This window comes from Falco punctatus (genome assembly GCF_963210335.1).
Source record: "Falco punctatus genome assembly, chromosome: 9".
NCBI classification, from domain to species: domain Eukaryota; kingdom Metazoa; phylum Chordata; class Aves; order Falconiformes; family Falconidae; genus Falco; species Falco punctatus.
This window is the reverse complement of record NC_137589.1, coordinates 28,912,160-28,929,566: the sequence shown is the minus strand read 5'-3', so window position 1 is coordinate 28,929,566 and position 17,407 is coordinate 28,912,160. Positions and strand designations below refer to the sequence as shown.

The following is a 17,407-nucleotide window of genomic DNA, read 5'->3' as shown; positions in this document are numbered from 1 at the left end:
TATAGTATGCTGATTAGGCATGGTTATCCTGTCTTTTTCAGGCTTCTATACAACCTTTAGACAGAAGCTGAGATGCCACTATTTATATTTTCATGTACTTTGCTAAGCTTTTCTTTCTAGTTTTACATAGTGAAGTGTAGTCCGTGATTGTGAGTATTGCTGAAAGACTGGGAATGTATTCCTTATGCTAGTGGTAGTTATCATTTATGTTAAGATCCTCACATGGTTTTCCATTGTACTGTGTGGTAGCTTTTAAATGGCTAAAAGAAAAGATGCAGATGTGGTCACATCTGTTGTGCTCCATGGTATTTTGGCATCGGGGGTCTAAGGAGGCTTAAGGATTGTGTACAGATTGACACAGAACACACAGGGCTGTGCAGCATCACTAGGCAAAGGTGCTAGGTGAAGGGATTATGAGTTCTGAGCAGGCTGGAGAGAAATGTGAGTTAAGAAAGGCTGTGGTAGTGTCAGTCAGCCACTGTGGGCTGGAGCAGGATAATTTTTATAAATAAAACCCAAGCAATTTGTGTCACTTTACATTTTCAGTAGCCAAAAATACCTGTTTAAACCATATGGGTTTTTTTACAGCTGATTGATAAACAGGGACAGCAAAGAGAGCTTTGTATGCATGCTGCTGTGCTGCATGACCAGGGATCATTGGCTGGGGGGGTGGGGACAGGTGGTGAACCAGTCCATTCAAATCAGACTTGTGGCTTCTCTTTTAATCTTGGTGATTCTCCTCATGCTTGGCACAGGGCTTCCTTGGAGTATACAGGATTTTTTCTAGGTTGGTTGTGGGGGTTTTTGTGTTTTTTTGGGGGGTGGGTGGGATGGTGGTGGTGGTGGTTTTTTTTTCTCCTTCCTGCCCCCCAGCCTCTATATCAGTTCTGTTTGGTTTTGGCTTTTTGGAGCTTTTTTGGTTTATTTGTTTTGTTTTGTTCTTAAGGGAAGAATATGGGTCCTTTTAGACCTAGTGAGTTCTTGTATGTCCGCTGAGAGAGATGGCAGAGTGGGAGTGCTTCCTTTCCTCTGTGGGTACACCAAGTTGCTGCACTGCTGGCTGTTGCTTATGTCATTAATTTGCAATGCAGAGTTAAATATGACTTGTTTATGAGAGCCTTCAAATAGTATGGATTTAACATCATAATTTGAATTGAAACACCAGAGACTTAATTGTTACAAAAAAGCTTGTAACTTCATTTGGTATTTAGCCAAATGATGGGCAGTCTTCATCTGATGGACTGAACTAAATTAGAAATGGTAATAGTTTATTTGAAATCTCTGCTATTTAACATCTGTACTGATATCTTTATTTTAGAGATACCTTCTTTTTAGGGAGTTGCAGATTCAGTCTACTGTAACTGCTAAAACCTGTCTGTTTCTGTACACGAATTGGTAGCAGTTGTGCTTTCTGTGCTACATCCTTTATTCTGCTTTTTTTTGTTGTTGTTCATGTGCATCCTCTTACCTTTTTAGGAAAAGAACTGGGCAGGGTGGAATGATCTGGGTTTGTGCTTGTGTACTGCTGGGTCACAGAATTAAAAAGTGTGTCATTGATGTTGTAGCTGGGAGCAAGACAGCCACAAACCACATATTAAAACATTGTGGCGCTATGGCTGGCCTTTTTTTCCAATGAGTACATCTCTACCAATACCTCCTTTTGGATTAGTGGAATAATTATCAGTGTACTTTATTTTCACCTTTCAGTGACATATAGGTACCTGATCCGAGAAGTTCAAAACCAGTACAAATCTTCACGGGTTTTTTTCTGGATTTCATTTGCCCTTAAGAATTACCTGTAACTTAGGAGACCAGTAGTTGTGCTTAAGGAGAATTGAGTTCTGGACTGCAGGTTGAGAATTGGAGGCCAAGATTAGTTTATTGGCAGAGCTCTTTAAGGGGAAAAAATTACACTTGCTCTCCCACCCATATCGGTGATGTTGGTTCTTACTTTTACAAGCAATCAGATTCAATTACATGAATTCTTCAAAGGATGGAGAACCATCTGCTGAAGTATTCTGAAAAGATTAATTTATTTGTAGCCGTAGTTCTACTTGCAAATACTGAGCAAATGCATGGAATTTTTGGCAGTCAAAATACAAGACAGTTTTTGATAGAGAAATGGACTTAAGAGTCTTCATTTGAAAGGGATAATAAAATACAAAGTAGGGAGCTGAAATCTTCCCAGAATATTTTTGCCCAAATCCAGAGGGTTATGTGCAACAATGTAAAGCTTTTAGAAATATACATTTTTTTCTTCCATGATATAATGCAGAATACACAATTGCTTCAGTATGGTATGATCAGGGAACAACTAGTTACCTAAGGAGCTTCTATCAGGTTATTAATGTGGGTGCAATTCTGCATGGGTGCATTGATGGGCATGAAAGACAAAAAAGACACAGCAGCTCTAGCAGCCTGCTTGTAGTGAGAGGAGGTAGATTGGGTTCTATGCCTGCTTGTAGTGAGAGGAGGTAGATTGGGTTCTATGGGACCAAACCCAGTGAATTCTTACTTGGATGATCTGCAAATGTGGTAATTCTCAATTGCTTGTGGGCTTTATCCTTCAGAGGGAACATTTAAGGTAGTATAGTTTGCAAGGTGGTTGGAGTTTTTGGTTTGTGTGGGTTTTTTTGTTTTTTTTTAATGAAGCGTTTCCTTCTAAAAGGTTGTGGTACAGAGAAGACCCATCAATTCAGATGAATTGAACTTTAAGTGTATTTGACTTACCTCTTTTTAATTATGGTTCTTAATTTTTCAGTGTGACTTGTTAAATAAAGTGACAGAGCTATCATTACAGAAGAAATCTGTGGCTTCATGTAGAATGTTTGTATCAAATGAGGGTGTCTCCAATGTAATTTGCTCATAGCTGGAGCTCAAGCATAGTTTAAGATATTTATTTTTTTTAGAAAAGATGCAGATAGATAAAGCCAGAAGAAAGCACCAGTAATAAGAGGGGGAAATTAGAAAAAGAATCCTTAAAGAGGATTCAGCTGAGTATATGCATTTGGAAAAGAAAACACTAATGTAAAGCTACGTGAAGCAATTCATATGTATTTAAAAAAAAAAGGGGGGGGAGGATGTCACAACTAATCTCATTGGTGAGAGCAGAACAAGAGGGATAATACTTCTAAGCATATTAACTATTTTGTAGATACATTTATAAGCTACAAAAATAGTGAGAGAAAGTGACTTCTAGGAGCATATTTTGGAGTTTCATGCTGTTGATGGCAGAAGGTTGAGTCTGGTCTTCAAAGTACCATAAAATACCTGGGCTTCAGTGTAAGGACCGCTTGTGATTCTTTCAGTTGTGAAGAAGTGTGGTAGGGTACAGCATGTGAAGGAGTAATTTTAAAATTCAAAGTTACTCTGATATGATTGGATGTTTCTAAAAGCTTGTAAGTAGTTGCTTTACACAAACATCTGAAAGGTAATATCATTCCATTACTTGATTATGATTAGTCATAATAACAGCCTCTGTATCTGGTGTCCTTTCATGATGGAGGAACATAAACAGTAAGACATAAACTGTGGTAAGTGTCTGAATAATTCTGAAGAGAAGCTACCATTATAATTTAAAGTGTTAACTCATAGCATAATTGAAGATGGCAAAAGAAATACATGAAAATGAGTTGAAGCTGCAGAACTCTTACAATTTTTGATGGCTTTAGAATGTGTTTAAACTGTGTGCAGAGCTCCTAAGTGTGCTGGAAGATGCTCTAAAACATTTTTAATGGATTTCATCACTTTTAAAAACTCAAGCATTTAGACTGTCAATTTTCTATTGGGTGGTTTTAAAATAATTTGATATGGAGGCTAAAACCTGAAGAGGCTGTTGTAGAAAATCTCCAGCAGTGTTTAGTAGTAATGCAGGGTTATAGTTTTGCTTGTGCATGAATATCAATGCAAGCATATTGTATTTCCAATGATTATTTTTTTTCTCTCACACTGCTGTTGGTAATAAATAATATTCAATATCTATGGATCAGCTACATTAAATTTCTTTTGAATTTGATAAATCTGACAGCAGTCATCTTAATAAGGAAACAATACTGTTTCTTACTACAAAAGTATGCATGTTCAGTAAGTGAGGGATGTCTTAAAACTAATTAAACCATCTGAGTTTTCAGTTGATGCCAAGCTGGGAACAGTTGTGAATGCTTTGAAGGACATGCTTAAAAATGAAAATTATCTCTCTGTAAATTTGTGAAATAGGACAGACAGACTTATTTTGTTGAGTTACAAGTGTCTGAAAAGTGGTAGCATTGTAAAAGTAGTAAACTATTTTTGGGGCTATATCAAGAGAGGCATTTGTCTTAATATCTGAAGAGGAAAGCCTAAATGCAGGTGAAGCTTCATCAGGGTGTAGCAGTATAAACAAACTGAATAGCATTGAAATAAAAGCAACAAGAATGACTTGGTCTTGAAGGTAGGAGAAAAGACAGTCTCTGCTGCCTTTAAGGCTTGTCTACAGAAAATAGTAGATTATTCTCCCTTGTACTGGCTAAGAGTTAAAAAAACTGTGCAGTCTTAAGAAAAATGAAGTGTTGGAGAAGACAACCTTGGGATGCTGAAACATTCATTTCTTACTTTCTGTCTGATTTTGCAGTGGGGTGGGAGGTTGCATTGTATCCCTAGGGTCCATGGGTTGGCCAGTCAGCCATGGGTGGTCTGTGGGAAGCCTTCCTCCATTTTCTCCATGAAGGTGAAGAGGAATTATCTCGTACTATTCTGGCTTGTGGACACTTCCTGCTCCATCTGTGTGCAGCCTGTGGCTTAAACATGAAGCTGCTGTTGCCCTATCTATACAAAACCAGCCTGCATCATACCTTTCTCTTTGTGACAGCAGTTTAGCATTTAGAATTGCTGTATTAGCGTTTCCTGCAAGGAGGGTCCAACACTAATGCTGACAAGGCCAGGCTGTCCAGGATTAGGTGGTCTCTCAAGGTCACACACTGACCTTGCATTTTGAAAACCTGAGGTCTGTACTTCTAAGGCTCTTTGACTTAATTGTGTAGTTGTGCTGTATATCTTAATGTATAAAAAGAGCTTTAGCCCTTTCGCAGCATGTGCAAACCACTCAGAGTATCTTTTCCTGAAGCTATATTGTTCAATACAGGAGTATTGCATGTTCACTGATGGGATTCCAGGGATGTTCTGGGGCATGGTTCCCACCTGAAGAGAAGCACAAAGAGAATAGAATGAATCCTGCATTATGAACACTATGTAAAATTAACTGGTTGTTTTTTTCCCAGGGTATTTGTAACCAGTGACAATGCTATCTAAATATTGATAGGTTTTTCTTCTTTCTGCTGCCTACATGTTGGTATTGAAAACTTTGATGTGATTTGGGACTGCAGAGTGAGAGGGTAAGCCTGAAGATAGTAGATCCAAATAATTGTTATTAGGAAAAAACAGTGCACGATGTTTAAAAAAAAAAAAAAAAAGATGTAAAAAACCCACCGCAACAACAACAAAATACCAAAAAACTGAACCAACCATGTACCACCGCTCCCCAAAACAAACAAAAAACCCTTCACTTCTGGGAGTTGACTTTGAATAGCAATCACAATCAAATATTAAATGTAGAAACTTGGTTTCCTTCTAGGGGTGAACCAGCTGCAAAAATTGCTGGTATGACGGTGACATAACTGATAAGAAAATAGTAAAAAAATGCAATAAACAGAAATCTTTCCAGTATTTTGACTCATGTAGTCAGTGCTGTACTGCAGATATCAGAAAATAGCTGGAGATTTTTCTTTTCTGTGCACCAGGTTAAATCCGACTCTCTTATATAACTATATATAACATGGACATGCTGCTTATGAACTTTGTTTCCACCAAGCTGCTAGGCTGGTACTCATTATGTGTTGTCTTAGTTGTAAAAAGTACTAGGAATATTTGAAATGCATTGTGTTGGCCAAGGGTTATTTTTGTTTTAGGCTTCTTACAGAGCTATAGTCTGTCAAAGGGCAGAGTATCAGATCAGGTTGAAGGGGTAATGTTTCCTTCAATTCTGAATTCTCTGTTTGTCTCTTGAATTAAAAGAAAGGTTTTTTGCGATGGCTTTTGGGACTCTAGCTAGAGGATGCTAGTTAATTCTAGCTGATCTTACCTAGCCAAATCTCTGGGCATCAGTTTGCAGAGGTTCCTGTTAAAGTAAAACTTAAAGCAGTTTGTCTGTAAATGCTTAAATATTCCAGTGATTGTTCCAACAGTTCTGTATGCCTAGATTACTTCTGTTATTAGTTAAATTTGCACAAATGTCTGCTTTTTACACAAACTGGTAAGCTGGGTTTACAATTAGCCTGATAATGCCTAAAAGATAATGGAGCTTGACTCAGAATGACTGTCAGTAACTAGGACGGATCCTGCATTAAACTTTGTCGGATGCAGAAACACAGTTTCAAAAAGAGGATGCAAGTATGCTCTATGAAGTCTCACCTGAAGAGTAACTCCTATAAAAATATTGAGCTTATTCTCCACAAGTATTTTTATTATGAAATCCTGTACAGATACTTCACATATTTTAAGTATCAGAAAAGTACAACTGCATTTTCAGCGGGTTCATAAAATGCTAGTGAACCGTGGGAGCACTATTACTGGTTACTGGTACAGGAGTACCTGGCACAGAGGTGAATGCTGTTAGTATAGTTAATCCATCAGTTCAAATTTTTATTCTTTAAGTCTATCTAAAAAAAAAAAGGTAACCTTTCCTGTGAGAGCCAGCAGGTTTGAGAGCAAGCCTGGAATCTCTGGTAGGGAAGAAAACATCTTTGTGAGGCCTTTACTTCCTCAGGCTCTTACCTTCACAGCAAACACGTTGTTTTACTCTCCTGTCATCGCACGCTCCTCATCTTTTTATTTAGCATGAAATACTGCCTTGTCTCTGTACCCAGTCTGGTCCAGTACCTCCCTTTACTTTTTGATAGAGAACTTTTGGAAGCTGTTGAATTACAAACCTGAGGTGAGAGCCTGTGTGGTTCAGGCCAGAGTCCACAGCATTTCATATTATTACCCTTTGCACGTAGTTCACGTGACTGCTGTGTTCGTTAATTTACTATGGGCTGGTTATGTAACCTTGCTTCATTAAATCTCTTGAAGTTGAGACAGCACAAACTTTAGAATGACTTCTTGTTTTCATTTATTGTGAATTATAAATGAATTGCCAGTTCTTTCCTTCCCTTCTAATCCCATAAGGATATGAACCTGAAATCAACTTGTACGGTAGAGGCCCAAAACCCAGATGTAATGTAGATATTATGGTAACTGATACCTTGTAAAGGTTAACAAAACAAAACACTCCCTAAACCCAAAGAGTGGTTGTGTATGCATTCCTGCAGTAGGTAAATACAAGTAACTTTAATATAGCTCAAAATGGAAGTGGAGGGAGAGGGCCAGAGAAGAAATCGTTCTCTAAAGCAGGAGCAAGGCATTAAACTGAAAGAAATGAGAAAAGGGTTGTGTGTCTGGGGAGGGAAACCAAGTGTTTAGTTTTCGTGTTTTTGTAACCATTGTCTTCTCGTTTCTTGAGTTGTATTTAAAATGAGTAATTTCTCCTGGCATCTCACACAATTTAACTATCCTAAAATACGTGGTTTGAAATATTCTTGTGATAACTCAGTTGCTTCCAGTTGTAAGAGAGAAAATGAATTTTAATTCATTACAGATGTTGTAAGCAGCTAATTTAAGATTATTTCTCTTAAAAGTAGCTACTACTGAGCCTTTTCACAAAAGGACCTGTTTGTCGCTAATGCTTGGTCATTTGTTGCTCAGTTTGCATGAACATTGTGTAGAGTAAGGAGAACTTCCTGTGTTTTGCCTTCGACAGTTCTTGCTTGGAACTAAATAATAGCCAAAGAACAAGTGCAAGATGTGAAATTTGCAGCCAAATGTTGTAAAATATCTATATCTTCTTCTTTATACTGGCCTTTTATTTCCCGTAATGTTATCAAATCTTACAGGCTTCTGCTGCATTTACAACAAGAAAACAGGACAAAGTACAATGTTCTGGAGCAGTCAAAAATAAGGTTGTCATTTTAATAGATTCAACTCTGTGCTGAGTGCCTAACAAAGTTTTGAATTTAGTGAACTATTTAATGCTTAAGGAACTTCATTAATTTTGGAGTCAGGAAGATCTTACAAATATTAAATATCTTTGCAGGAACACTTAGTCAGTCTGGATGAGCCAGCCTCGGAAGCTGGACAAGAAGCTCTGCTTAGACAAGAGCAAGCAAAAATCATTCGTTTTGAAAGGCAAGCGGAAGAGTTCCTCAATGCAGTCTTTTACAGAAAAGGTTGGTTTTAATGGGGATGGGGAAATGATATCTCTTTCTGGTCTTTTTGCATGCAATGCAGGTATCAAAGATCTGACGTTCAAGTTGTCATTGTGTGTGCAATATTTCTCAGTTGTCTGATTTATATATATATATATTTATCAAGAGCAAATATTGACTCTCAAATGATGTAGCAATACAACAGTGTGGGCTTGTGTCAGAGGAAGAGAGTGTAACATGTTTAACTCTAAAACAAATCTTTTGCACTTTTGGAGGAATGACTCAGTTCTTACCTAGCAGAACTGTTGCCCTGAAACCAATGTTTAGGTGAGAGGACTGTTTGGAAGAAAGGGCAAGTGGCAGTGGTGGTAGTAGATAGGTAATTTTAATTTATTTATTTATTAATGGGATGTGTACTAGTGCAGTTTTTCTTAAACGTCAGCAGTCTTCTCACTAGGGTCTGTAGTGATTACCTACTCCACCTCTAGCAATCCACAGTATAAAATATTGTTGGAATAGTGCTAAGGGTGTGGGGGTATATGGAGAATTCAAAATGTGATGAGCAAAGGAATTGGAAAAATCAGTGTTGTAGAATATGCTGAGAGGAATAACAGTAGCTCAATGCTAGAAAATCCTCAAAATCTCTTCTGGAGAGTTATATCAGTTAAACTGTGCTCTTAGGAAGGCACAAAACTCATTTCACTGTTTTCTACCAGTCTGAAAAATGGGAATCCAGAGGTTGCTTCAAAATGCATCCTGAATGGAAGTAGACTGTACTTATCAGTCTAACCCATGTGTGAGAAAATCTGCTAAATCAGTAATTCTGACATGTCTGCTGGGGGACAATGCAAGGCTTCAGTTTAACGAACTGGTAATTGCTGTAGCCAGTCCTCAGCTCTTCTTCCTAGTGACCAAAATATTTAAAGGTGTTTTAAGCAGATAACAGTATCTTAACCTGTCTTTTATGACTCAAATGAATAAATACAAACTATATTATGTGATGTACTGCATAAAGTATAGAAGTATGTGGGATGGTAGGAAGGATAGTTATTGCATTACTACTGATAGCTGAGATTATGCTTTTATTCCAAGTCCTCTTCAGTGTTTGGTTTTTTTTTTTTTTCCTTTGAAGGTTAAGGTTTCCTTTCGCTTTTAAATTTATCCTATCTCTAAACCTGGAAGGGATTTAAGAAAACAAAAATCTAGAGAAAATACACTTTTTTCCATATTACTGTAGTGGTGAGAGAAAAAATTGCACTTCCATCACTTTCAGTTTGTTTATTAAAGACTTCAATCCCTTTAACATTTTTAGATTTTTATTTATGACCTGCATTTGTGTCTTATTAGAAATGCATACTTTCTTAATTGTTGGAAAACCATTGCCAGCTACTGTAGTATGCCAGTGAGGAGTTTAACACCTTGTCTGTGGTCAGAAACACAGAATGAAGATAATGAAACCACTTCAGATGTCGAAGAATCTTTGAGAATTTTTTTAATATGCTCTTGCTTTCCTTCCTCTGGCGAGGCTGTGCTTGGTGCAAGAGTAATAAGGGAGGGGAAGAAGCCTGGCAGGAAGTTTCCTTAATAAATCATTGCCAAGCTTGGCTGTATTTAGATTTCTTGAAAGGTTATTCTAATTCGTGCCATTGTCATAAGATCCCCAGGCACTGTCATACCAAAGAGGACACAAGTGGTAGAACTCTGATACTCCTACGTTGTTCAGAGATGCTGGGCTTTCTTGGCTTCATGCCAGCCATTAGTTGTGTTTGGGTTATTTTATTTTTTTTTTCTTTCCATCCTAATTGCTAGCAACATTTGAGACTGGTATATTGTAGCTCAGGCAGATCAGACAAAATGCAGATATTCTGTGAGCAGATGCTTGTTGCGCATCAAGGACGTGCACTCATATACTTAACATACGTAGGTAATTAGCAAGATCAGCATACTTCCTGAACAAGTTTACCGTCCATTAATCTTATGTACTTTCTCTCTGCTTTATGCCTGCATCACTCTGACTCAGTAATGCTTCTTTCAAATATTCTTACTTTCCAGTGAAAGCAGAGTGGTAGTACCTAGTTGCCTGTTTCCTTTACCTTGTGGCAGGATAGGACCTTCTTTTGATGGTTTAATGAAATCCTACTTTTTTTTTGTTTGATACTGCTCTTTTAAGATTTCAGTGTAGATAAAACACAAAAAAGCTATTAATGTTTTAAAGCTCTTGAGGTACTGCTTTAGACTCTTTGTAGCTGATAAATATTTGTTGTATTTTTCTTCTCTGAGAACTTCTATGTTTTAGTTAGTTTTATTTTTTTTTCCAAAAAAAATCTAGACATGTAAAGTCAAAATAAACATCTGGTTGACTTCAAGTGATGCTGCAGAAGCACCAGCAAATATTTTCAGCTCGCTTTTGAACAGCTTTAATCCTTAGTGTTCAGGTTTTATATTAAACAAGAAGCCTTTAATGTGCTAGGTAACTACCCTTCTGCTTGGAAATTGAGTTTTGTGTCCCAAGTTAGTGAGTTTGTCTTGAGCAGCACTAGAAAGCTCTCGATAGTCACTCTGTGATGATTCTTGAAGTTATGCATTACAAAGATGCGTGGCCATAGACATATGTAGTATTTTCTACCTGAATTTGGAAATGCGTTCAGCTGTAAGCATTACCGAATTGTACATATGAACATGGGTGCACAGTAAAGTCATGATTTTTCTTCAGAAAACGCAGGTGCCATAGAGCTCTGCATTCCTGCCAGCCATCCTTGTATGTGCTACAAGCATATGTTGAATAGTTGGTATCACTGTGATCATGCCATCCGTTTGTGCCCTTCTGGGCTTTCCTAGAGCCTTTCATAGGTCCTTCAGCAAGTTATAGTAGAGAGGTTAGAAAATGGAATAAATGTCACTACAGTGGAAGAAAGCCCCCACGCTTCTCCAGGCTTGTGTCTTTGTGGATAATTTGGGAAGAAAGTGAAGTATAAATGTACCCAAATTTAATTCTTGGCAGCTTCTTAAAACTCCCGCGTCTCAACCTTAGCAACAATAAAACATCCTGTAGATTTTACAAGAAAATGATTACCTATTGACGTAAATAGAAGTTTACAGCTATTATACCCCTATAAGAATACGCACGGTGACTGTCTAAGGTCTTAGCTTTAGAAAGCTGTGCTTAGCAGGAAAGAATTTGGGCTTGGTAAGCATTTAAAGCTCAGAAGGGTTTTTCATCAAGAGACGTAGTAGCTGCTTACTGCTGCTCTCTGATTTGTGGGCAACTCCATGCTCAAACCTTCATGTCAGTCATCCTTTACAGATAACTAAAGCTGGTTTGTTGGATTGATGCACTTTTGACAAAAATGGGGGCAAAAGGCAAATTTAACACTGAAATGTCCCACAGATTATTTTGCTAATGCTTCTAATAGTTCAGTCTCAATAGATTACCTTTCAACCTGGGCAATTTCTTTAAAGAGGAAGTAAACACTTTTCTATTGTTCCCTTGGAGAGCTGCTTTTAAACATTTGCTGGGTCTTCTACTGCGCAATTTTCTCTGAATGTTTCTTCAGTAATAGAAAATCAAGCCTTTTGAGCCATTTCTGGAGTTGTGTGGTTGTGTTGTTTTGTTTGGGTGAGTGAGTTGGGATTTTGGGTTTTTTTTCTGTTTGTTTGTTTGTTTTAAACAAACACAACAAAAAACCAAACTAATCTGGCCAGAGAATACAATCAGTTTTTGAGGTGAAGTGGCAGGACTTAGCTTCTGTGATTTAGAGTTATGGATTTGATTGGGTTACCCACATCCCCAAATACTTTGTATTTATACACTATTTCATATAAATAAATTGGAATGTCTACCTGTTCCATTTCACATTTCTTACTAATAGATTTAGCAGCTTTTCTGGAAATACAATTACTTTTCATGTGACACATACTGGTTTTTTGTATATGTGAAAATTCTTTGGATAATTCCTGATGCTGCATTGATAACAATCATAGAAATGTCAAAAGGAATAGACAGAATGTTATGGAAGACACTTGAACGTTTGATCTTCATGTGAATTATTTTGAAGAGTCAGAACTAGAGGGCTTTATTTCTCAGTAAACTTGTAGGGGACTGCTGCAACTTTATTCTCCTTTCTCCCCTTCTGTAGGTGCAGGTAAGTTACTCATTTCTTCCACTGAATAACCTGTTCAGTTTTTTTGGAATGAGCTTCATTACTTGGTACTTTTCTTCACGGGTCTAGCTCTTCTTTCCATTTCCACACCTCTTAAAGGTCAGATATATCTATATTTGAAAACAAAAGATGAGATTGCATATTTCTCTTAGGAAGTTGTTATTTTTTGGAAGGTTGTACCAGAATTGGTAATGGTTCTTGTTCAGCTGTTCTAAGACTAAAGTACATTTTTCTACAGAAACGATTTTATCTTTGGCTTTCTTCCCCACCCCACCTCATTTTTATTTTTTTTTAATAAACAATGACTTAATATAAAAGCTGTTTTACTTGAAGTGCTTCCTTAAAAAAAATCTCTAATATTTACAGACAGTCCTAGGGTCTCTGACCCCAATATTCCCCTAGTGGCCCGTGAGATCATGCAGCGAATGATCCGACAGTTTGCTGCTGAATATACCTCAAAAAATAGCTCTACTCAGGACTCCAGCCAGCCCAATAGCACAAAGAACCAAAGCCTGCTGAAAGCATCTCTGGTCGCCTCCTCTCCCACGGCTGCAACTGCTCAGAACCCTGTGCTCAGCAAACTTCTCATGGCTGACCAAGACTCACCTCTGGACCTTACTGTCAGAAAGTCTCAGTCAGAACCTAGTGAACAAGGTAGGACTCTTATTAGTGTCTTGCATCCTACGGCAATCCGTTAATGGCATTCGTGTTGCAAAACCAGATAATTAGAAAGCTGCACTTCTACGTAAAATGTAAAGTGGAAAAGCGGTAGATGTTTTTTACAATAAAATAATGACTAGCTAGGTGTGGCTGGGAGAGAACAGACTTCTTGAAAGAATGTAGGCCCATAGACATGAGTGATTCTTCTGAAGAAGGGCAAAGGGGATGGATATGCTCCAAACTCTGGAGACAACTATGCTGTCCCTTCTTGGAGCTGCAAGAAGCAGTTTGCCAAAATAGACTGTATGCTTGCTGATAAGGCAAGCTCACATGGTCATGAAAACCATAATGTTGTCTCCTTTCTGAAGATGAGTACCCAGTCTGACCGAAGGACTGATTGATTTTCTTTCTGGTCATAGTGTGAAAACAGTATCTTTTAAAAAGTCTGTAAGAAATTGCTTTGTGTGAAGGCTGAAAAATGATACCCATGAACCGTAGAAAACTTCCAGGTTTATGCATTTGGAAGGAATGTCTCTTTTCTACCTTAAAAATAGACTTGTTCTGCTCAGCACAGATTGAATAACTTGTAACAGTGTTGCAGAGCCTGTTTTAATATGAAAACCTTGTTTTCCATCACAAATGTTTTTTTAACAAGCAAATTCTGTGTGTCTATAGTATGGATTGGGTTTTTTTCTGAAACTGTTGAATAGAGGTTATAAGTGTATCGTACCAATAGGATTAAAATTAGCCCCTTTACCCTTCTTTAGAAATGTGTGTCTGAAATCATTCTATCAAATACAAAGAGGCTGTCCATCCTCAAGTGGAAAAGGTGCGTTTAAAAACACAAGCCTTTTGCTAGCTATACACATCTATAGGTATCCCTTTATTTTTTTGAACTTGGGTTTATGAAGTCTTTTGTAAAAAGGTTAATTTTATGTGTCCAAAAATATGCAGCTTGGGCATCTGGACACTTACTGCACATCGAGTACTTACTGAAAGTTGTCATCACACATCAGTTACAAAACTGCAGTGAAAGGTTATATGGTGTATCTTTCTTGAAGTGAGGACCTGTACATTTAGCTGACAGGCATTTGTTTCTAGCAAATTTAAGAAATGTATTTCATGAGTGTCCTTTGCATTTACAGTTACAAATGTTAAACTGTTCTCATTGTGAAGCTTTTTGCTGAAAGAGAGAGGGAAAGAATCAGTACTGCTGCTTTTTTTTTTTTTTTTTTAATTGGAGGATTGTATGGTGAAGAAGAAAGCATGTATATGAACTTTTTTTTAGCTACCATGTGACGAAAAAGCTGTAAGATCATTTATAATGTTCATAACACTTGTGGAATTAGAACATGTGCATATTAACTTATAGAGTAATCTGTTTGATATAATTTTTTTCCAATTTACCTTTAAAGTAATTGGGAAGAGATTTTGTCGAACTGGTTAGGGAGAGATTTAAGAGGCTGTCATAAAAGACTGCTAGTGGTGCTTATTGTTGTATTTCTTTCTAGTGGGTTAAGAGGAACCCAGCTAGTTGTAAACTTTTCCACAGGGTATGAGGCTGACCCTACTTGCCCTTGGAGACTTCTAGGTCATAATGACCCTTCTGACGGAGGAAGTGTGGATGCAGTGCTCTGGCAGCAGCCTGTGCTGTTCAGTATAGCCTCTTGAAAAGGAGGTGCTACTTGATCCAGTCTGTGTATTTTGTGGCCACATAAGTGTTGTTCAAAAGGAAAATCGAATTCTCTGCTTAAGTTTGGGTTATGGTGTGTTCCCAAATGCAGTGGGTGGAACAGCTTTCTGTAAGTTAATTCTAGTTCACTGTTTATCATGTTTTTTCTCCATATGTCAAATGAGAACTTTAAGCAATATGAAGCCATCTTACATTGTTCTTGTGTTGGGTGGTGTTTACTTGATTAGATGGAATGAGCAAGGAGCTCTGAAATGTCTCCACTTTACCTTACCAACAGGTTTCATTTATCTTTGCCTCAGAAATTCCTTGTTTCAAAGCTTCCAGAAGCCATGCTGCTTCTATGATAATGTTGCCCTTTTTAAAATGACCAGAATTTCAGGTGGTTTCAGTACAGTGGGAGCAAGGCTTTTCTAGCAAAAAGTGCTCCCTTTTCAGTTGCCTAGAAATGCAGAGTTTATGTAAGGGCTTGCAGAGAAGCATGGGTGAGCATGAGGAAGTGCCATTAGTGAGAATGGAAGAAGCAGTCTAACAGGAAAAACAATCTGGTGAATGGAAGAAGAGAGGGAGTAAAATAGCACAATAGAGAGGGGAAAGGCAGCAGCTTTGCCAGTAGGAACCCATTGGAGACACGGAAAAAGATCAGGCTAGCTGCCAGGTGAGGAGGAGTCTCACATTTATGTGTGTGTGTGTTCATTTGAAAATTAGTTTCCAATATGAAATTCTCTGTGAATTTTCCTATGGAGATTCGTATTAAAAAAAACAACAAAAAAATTCAAATACTGGCTTAAAGCCCTCCTTTAAGAGGGAGGATATCTCAGGAATTTGAAGATTGTCTCATTTCGGGACCACTGAGGGTTAGTTAATGTGATAGGCTGTGATGTATCCTGAACTGTCATTTGTAGGTCATCTTTTATTCTCTGACTCTTGTAACAGGTGCACTTTGAATTTTGCTGATTTTTCTTGTGACTTCTGAGGACTATGTTGAAGTCACTTGTAAGCCAAATTGCAAGCAAACAAATCCAAGCCTTGGTTTGTTTAAAAATAAAATAAAATAGAAAATGCTGTGTGCTAAATATGACTTTAGCCCAAAGGACTTATTTTGTCAAGGGACAACGTGACTGATCCTGCCTCTTCAAACACTGAAGTCATTCTTCTGTCTCTACAGACGGTGTGCTTGATTTATCCACTAAGAAGAGTCCTTGTGCCGGCAGCACCTCTCTGAGTCATTCTCCAGGGTGCTCCAGTACTCCAGGAAATGGGTAAGAGAAAGCAACTTACTATGACCTTTTAAAACTGTCTTTTACTAAACATGTGTGCTTATCTCCTGTTAATTTTTACTTACTTTTGGTGTTAACCCTTTGGAGTAATGTGTTTTTCAACTTGTACATTTGGCAAATACCTTCACCTCACCGCCAAATAAGAGTTGTTGCAAACTGAGACAGGTTTAACTTGCAGTTAAGAACTCTGGTAATCTGTTATTTTGGCCAATTTAGCACTTGGCCAAAGATCCTTCTATTACCTGCTTCTTGGGTTTAGTGGTAAGTGGTGCCTGTGGAGATGCAAGTTCAGTTAAATTTATGGAGTCTTAGAGGATTTGCAATACAATTTAGACTTCATTTCACTTAGGAGAAAGTTAGCTAACAGGGAAGTTTATTTCAGAGGCAGCAATTATTTGGGTGATGAACCAAGCTGAATTAGATTTGAATCACTGCATGCTCTTTGTTAATATTTCCTACCATAAATTACAACTTAAAAAAAGAAAAGCAGCCAGAGGAGGAAGTCTGGTAGTTCAGAAAACTTCAAATATGGCTTTTTGGATTTGCGATTGTACTGTAGCACTGAATGAGGGTTTCTTGTTTGTTTTATTTTGTTTTCTTTTTTAAATAAAATCTGTGGCGTACTACTCTTGCTTAATTAGTTCAAGATGTGAAAGAATGTTATATCACAAAATTTCTTTTAGGTTTCATATTTCTAATGGTCACCGTTTGCATACATTTAGAAACCCTTTACTCTTAGTTAGGATTGAATTAATTGTGCTGGAGAGGCTGACTGGGAGTAAGAGGGATTTTGGGTGTTGATGGCAAAATTTTACCTTGAAGCTACTTGGAAGAAGTAATTTTTTTAGTGAAGTACAGAAACAATATATGGTTTAAACTGCTATTTAAACGTTGGATTAATCTTTACAATAGCCTTTGAAAAACTTGAAATTTTAAACTAACAACCCACCACCACCACCAATCCCATGTACTGCTAACAGCTGATTTAACTTCTGCTTTTCGCTTTGGGAAAAATATTACTGTCTCAAATTTCTCTTGTCAAGATTACTTTTCCATTTAATATTTCTATTAATAAGACACTTCAATCTTTGTTTAAAAGTTAGCCTTCATACTTCTTCACAATTCTTTAGCATAAACCTTCCCCACCAGCTCTTCTCTTTCAATTCTGAACAAGTTATTTCCAGCTTTATTTTCCTAGCGAGGCAGCAGAAGCCACTGGGGCTCTGTATTGTTTGTTACCTTGTTTGTGTATTAAGTAAGGGCCGAAGTCCAACACACAGGGATGACAGGGCCAGCATCTGGCACCGTCCTGATCCGTTCTGTAGATCCAGGGAGGATGCG

The 17,407-nt window shown here is 37.7% G+C and overlaps 1 protein-coding gene across 13 annotated transcripts in view; it reads left to right on the top strand.

Annotated features, from left to right (window-relative positions):
- The window catches only part of LCOR (ligand dependent nuclear receptor corepressor), an 89,258-nt gene that overhangs the window by 33,339 nt on the left and 38,512 nt on the right, over positions 1–17,407 (top strand). For 7 of the 13 annotated variants that reach the window (XM_080402368.1, XM_080402367.1, XM_080402370.1 and 4 more), the window contains 3 exons: positions 8,165–8,297; positions 12,803–13,090; positions 15,955–16,048. In XM_080402368.1, coding sequence (XP_080258494.1) covers positions 12,853–13,090; positions 15,955–16,048 — 332 coding nt within the window. In that variant the 5' untranslated portion in view covers positions 8,165–8,297; positions 12,803–12,852. The remainder of the gene's footprint in view (positions 1–8,164; positions 8,298–12,802; positions 13,091–15,954; positions 16,049–17,407) is intronic. The other 6 variants (XM_080402362.1, XM_080402361.1, XM_080402372.1 and 3 more) reach the window with 2 other exon arrangements.